The 5,151-nt window shown below is 55.2% G+C and overlaps 1 protein-coding gene across 1 annotated transcript; it reads left to right on the top strand.

Annotated features, from left to right (window-relative positions):
- The first annotated feature begins 1,041 nt into the window (after positions 1-1,041).
- On the top strand, positions 1,042-4,864 carry LOC140000707 (uncharacterized). The gene is made up of 3 exons (XM_072031361.1): positions 1,042-2,370; positions 2,508-2,571; positions 2,682-4,864. Exons 1-3 carry the CDS (start codon positions 2,284-2,286, stop codon positions 4,862-4,864), a joined length of 2,334 nt encoding a protein of 777 aa, XP_071887462.1. The 5' UTR covers positions 1,042-2,283.
- The last annotated feature ends 287 nt before the right edge of the window (positions 4,865-5,151 follow it).

Raw genomic sequence — 5,151 nt, 5'->3', positions numbered from 1 at the left:
CCCTCAGTAAGTTCGCAGATGACACCAAGTTAGGTGCGTGTGTCGATCTGCTTGAGGATAGGAAGGCTCTGCAGGAGGATCTGGATAGGCTGGACCCACGGGCTGAGGTGTTGTGGTTCCGCTCAAGTGGGCAGCCGAGCTCCACCACAGCCACTCTCTCACTCTCCTTCCTCAAAGAGGAACGGGGAGAAAATACGATGAAAAGGGCTCAGAGGTTGCTATAAGGAGAAGAAGTAATCACGCAGTAATTATTGTAGCGGGCAAAACAGACTCAGCGATAGTAAGATTTATTGCTTATTACTAACAAGCTAGAGAAGTGAGAAACAAAGGAAAGAAACCAAAAGCACCTCCCCCTCATCCACCCTCTTCCACCTCCTTCCCCCAAGTGGTGCAGGGGAACAGGGGAACGGGGCTTATGGTCAGCCTACAGCACTTCTTCTCTGCCGCTCCTTCTTGGTCACTCTTGTCCCCTGTGCTGTGGGGTCCCACCCACGGGATGCAGTCCTTGATGATCTGATCCGGCGTGGGCTTCCCACAGGCAGCAGCTCTTCCAGAACTGCTCCAGATATGGGTCCGTAATACGGGGTCCATCCCTCAGGAGCAAACTGCTCCAACCTGGCTCCCCCACCGGTGGGCAGCAGCTCCTGCCAGATCACCTGCTCCTGTGTGGTCTCCTCTCCACGGGCTACAGGTCCGGCCCGGAATCTGCTCCGGCAGGGGTCTTCCACAGGCGGCAGCCTCCGTCGGTGCAGGGCCACCTGCTCCACCGTGGTCTCCTCCACGGGCTGCAGTGTGGAACCCTGCTCCACCGTGGTACTCCATGGGCTGCAGGGGCACAGCCTGCTTCACCATGGGCCTCACCACAGGCCACAGGGCACTTCTGCTCCGGCACCTGCAGCATCTCTCCTCCTCCTTCTTCACTGACCTTGGTGCCTGCAAGGATGTTCCTCACTCCTCTCACTCTCCCAGTTGCTGTGTGGCGCAGCGTTTTTTTTTCCCTGTCTTAAATATGCTCTCACAGAGGTGCAAAACAACATCACTTATTGGCTCAGCTCTGGAAAACAATGGGGCCCTTACCAAACATGGGGCAGCTTCTAGATCCTTCTCACGGAAGCCACCTTTATGGTCCCCTGCTACCAAAACCTTGCCACGTAAACCCACTACATTAGGCCAACTGCATGAAGTTCAACAAGACCAAGTGCCGGGTCCTGCACCTGGGGCACAGCAACTTCAAGCTGGGAGAGGAGTGGTTGGAAAACTGCCTGGTAGAGAAGGACCTGGAAGTGTTGGTTGATTCCTGAGGAACAATGTCAGTGTTCAAGGCTGGATAATCTCCCGAGAGTTGCCACTTGCCATTTGGAGTCTTTACTGGCGTGAGAGGAGAACTGCAGGGGTGATGAGACTTGACAGTGCTTCCCCATTGTTCCAGCTCTTTTACCAGTTTGCTAAAAGGAAGGGTTGTGGTTTAACCCAGCAGACAGCTAAGCTGCACACAGCCATTTGCTCACTTCTCAACAGTTGGACTGGGGAGAGAACCAGAAAAAAGGTAAAACAAGTAAACGATGCACAATGCAATTGCTTACCACCTGCTGACCAATGCCCAGCCTGTCCCCAGGCAGTGGCGGCACACCCTGGCCAACTCCCCCAAATTTTATTGTTCAGCATGATGCCATACGGTATGATACATCCCTTTGGTCAGCTGGGGTTAGCTGTCCTGGTTCTGTCCCCTCTCAGCTCCTCGTGCACCCCTGGTCTCTTTGATGGCAGGACAGCGTGAGGAGCTAAAACGTCCTTGGCTCCATGTAAGCACTGCCATGCAATAATAAAAATACTGGTCTGTTATCAGCATTATTCTCTTCCTAAATCCAGAACACAGTACTATAACAACTACAAGGAAGAAAACCCGATCTCAGCTGAAATCAGGAAAGGATGGATGGCATCAGAAGGGAACCTGGAGTGTGGCATATTAACCAGCTTGGGGTCGGGGACAGAAGCAGCTGTCAGACACAGCTGGAGCTCGGAAGTGGGCTCTGACCCTGGCCCCAAGCGAGGAGCCTGGGGAAGCCATTCTGGACCCCCATGGATGCAGCACAGGGGCGTCGGCCTGCTTCGATGTGGGCTGGGGCCTGTGACCTCACAGAGGCATCACCACGTGCTGTCTGTGACCTCACCACGTGCTGTCTGTGACCTCACCACGTGCTGTCTGTGACGTCATGGCCCTGTCCCTATAAAGCTGCAGCCACACCCCACATCTGCCAGTGCGGTCGTACCTGGCTGTGAGCGATGGTCGACAGCGTGTTTCTCCTTATCCCCAGCCTCCTGCTTCTGGTGGTTGGGATCTCCCTGCTCACCAGGGGTCGATGCCAACAGGTAAAGAGGGCTTGAAGGTAGGGGAATTTGGGGTTGGGAGACTGGGGGCTTTGGGACTGGAGGGCCAGGAGATGTTGGAAGGGGTCCCGTGGGTCCCTCCCCAGGTTGGTCACTGTGCCGTGCTTCTGTGCCCACAGGGTGATGGCCGACCCCGGCGATCTATGAGACGACGACAGCGGCAACCACCGGTACTGAAGCCAGGTGAGTCCCCCGTGGGTCAGCCTCAGCCCCGAGCAGCCCGTCCCTATGGGCCTGAGGTGGCCCTGGTGCCTCTCTCCCACTGCAGCTCAGACTCCCTCCCTCTTTTGCAGGTGGAAAGCGGTGTTACAGGGCAATTGGTCTGGATGACATGGTACATGAGTCCATCCTTCGCCCACATGGGGGGCTGCCTCACAAAGGCGGGCAGCTCAGTCACCCTTTCAGTTTTTCCATGGCCCCCCCACCTGTTCATTGTATGGCTAAAGTGGCTGCAGGACAAGCACCAGGACAAGTTGCAATGCCAAGGAAGGATGATCGTGGCATCTCTGGAAGAGAAGACAAGTTGCTCTCTTCTATCAACACCAGTGAAAGAGTGGAAAAAACACATGGGCTGTCCAGAAAGAATGAGCAGCCACAAGGCCTGACACACCTCAAACTTTCAATAACCGAGCTTAAGTGTCATGGGGAAGGAAACAGGACTGAAGAGTTGTGCTCTAACATGAGCTCCTCCAGCCAGCCACCACAAACGGACTGCATTGTGCGGGAGAGCATTCTCCGCCCTGATGGACGACTGCCTGACAGGAATGGATTGTTACTGCAGCCTCCTGTACTGCCCGGGGCAGAACCAGCCCTGTCCAGCCCTGAGAACACCATCCGCAAGAGCTTCTTCCAGAAGCATGAGGGGCAGGCAAGCAGAGAAAAGGAATTCCCACAGCCTCACGGATTGTCCATGGCTTCTTCAGCTGTTCCTGGCATGGCCAAAGTGGCTGTAGGACCAACAGCAGGACCACCTCCAGTTGTGAGAAATGCTGAACATGACATGACAGTGAAAAAACACAAATTAGAGTCTTCCACTGACACCGACAGAAGCATGGGGAATCCAAGTGGGTGCTCCATACAGAAACAGTACCCAAAGGGCCTGAGGCCACGAAAAATATCTAAGATGGAGATTCTGGATTCCAAGGAAGAAAAGAGGAATCAAGACCCACACTCTGGGGTCAGCCCCTCCAGCCAGCCACCAGAAATGGACTGCATTGTCCAGGAGAGCATTCTCCACCCAGATGGAGGGCTGCGTCAGAAAAACGGGGAGTTCCTGCAGGCCATGCCCCCTTTGGCATTTCCCAGCTTGACCAACAGGGAAAAAGGGCTATCTTTGCCCCAGAGGGAGAGAAGAGATGGCGGGTCTGCACCTGGCAGGGACACTGACTGTGCTCTTAGTCACAAGGAATGCACAGGGAAACTGGACGGGCTCCCCAGGGAACAGCAGCAACCCAGGACTGGCACTCAGGGCTCCACGGGATGCAACAACAGTGTTCCATCAGCAAGAGGGATCATTGCTCAGGAGAGGTTACTTGACCCACAAGATGGACGGCGTCAGTGGGAGGAGGTGTCCATGGGGCGATGTCTACAGGATGACCAGCTGCCTCTTAAACTGTCCACGGCTGTTCCAGTGCTTCCCAGCCTGGCCAAGACAATTATGTACAAAGACCAGGGCTGCCAAACTGACTATGTTATCATCCTGGATCCCTTTGTGAATGATATCAGGAATGGGAAAGAGCCCCCCACTGCAGCGCCTCTCAGGATCACGAAGCTGCAGCTGAAGGAAGAGCTCCACAGCAAGCTCCGTGAGCACATAACAAAGAAGTGCCGGGAAGTACAGCTGCAACGCTTCCCTGGGCCAGTGCAGAGGTCCATGGAAATGAAGCATCAAGCACTGTCCAAAAATCCCCATACTGTTGCTGCCACCTTACCACCACAAAGTCCCTTGGTACGCTTCAGCAAGCCCAAGACCCTTGTCTATCCGGACCAGATGAAGCAGAAGAAGCGTGGGGCATCCATTGCCTGCCCAGAGGTCTCCAGAACACCACGCTCCCACCCCATGCCTGTCTACTTCTATAGCCTTGAGTCCACGTTTATGCCTGAGGAGCAGCGTGAGGCCCTGGAGCTGCACATTCGTGCCAAGAAGCTGCAGATCCTTGAGAGACGTCTGGGCATGAAGCGTCCATCCCAGTCAGCTGTGCCCCAGGAGGAGGGTGGCAGGGCAGCCCTAAGGACCAGCGCCCTGCCCAGCACACCCTGCAAACCTACAAAGAAGTCAAACACCTCCCGGAACCACGGATCCCAGCAGCCAGACTCCACTGAGGCAGTGCGCAAGGGCAAGAGGAAGAATGTGCGGAAACTCTACTCAGGCCTGAAGGGCAAGGCCCATGGTCACAAGTATCAAGCGAGGAAAGGAGTGACAGGGGACAGGGGCCAGGCAGCTCACTCCTCCAGTTCAAATAAATCCTCATCCTAGCCCCAGGGTGGTAGTGGTACCCACTTTGTGAAGCGCCAGCAGACTTGCGTTGGGCTGTGCCTTCAGGCTGGAGGGGGGTGGCAGGGAAGGGGTGTCCCTGGGCAGGGGGCTTGCCCATGAGTCCGGTGTGAATTCACCCATTCCTCTCTTAATTCTGGGGTATTCTAACGGGCACCTTCTCAAACTCCTAACTTGCAATTCCCAACTGGTAGCTCAGAACACTCATACTTGGTTTCTTGCATCCATGGACAAAATAGTTGCCTACCCAAGGCTGAGAGAGCTCTTCC

Source organism: Anas platyrhynchos, chromosome Z, assembly GCF_047663525.1.
Source record: "Anas platyrhynchos isolate ZD024472 breed Pekin duck chromosome Z, IASCAAS_PekinDuck_T2T, whole genome shotgun sequence".
Classification (NCBI taxonomy): domain Eukaryota; kingdom Metazoa; phylum Chordata; class Aves; order Anseriformes; family Anatidae; genus Anas; species Anas platyrhynchos.
Note: the sequence above shows the minus strand (reverse complement) of the source record. Positions and strands in the feature narration are given on the sequence as shown.

Bases quoted from the DNA above. Each gene is read 5' to 3' on its own strand.
- LOC140000707 (XM_072031361.1), top strand. From the start codon at position 2,284: ATGGTCGACAGCGTGTTTCTCCTTATCCCCAGCCTCCTGCTTCTGGTG. The intron at 2,371-2,507 runs GTAAAGAGGGCT...CTGTGCCCACAG, and splicing joins CCAGGGGTCGATGCCAACAG to GGTGATGGCCGACCCCGGCG. The intron at 2,572-2,681 runs GTGAGTCCCCCG...CCTCTTTTGCAG, and splicing joins ACCACCGGTACTGAAGCCAG to GTGGAAAGCGGTGTTACAGG.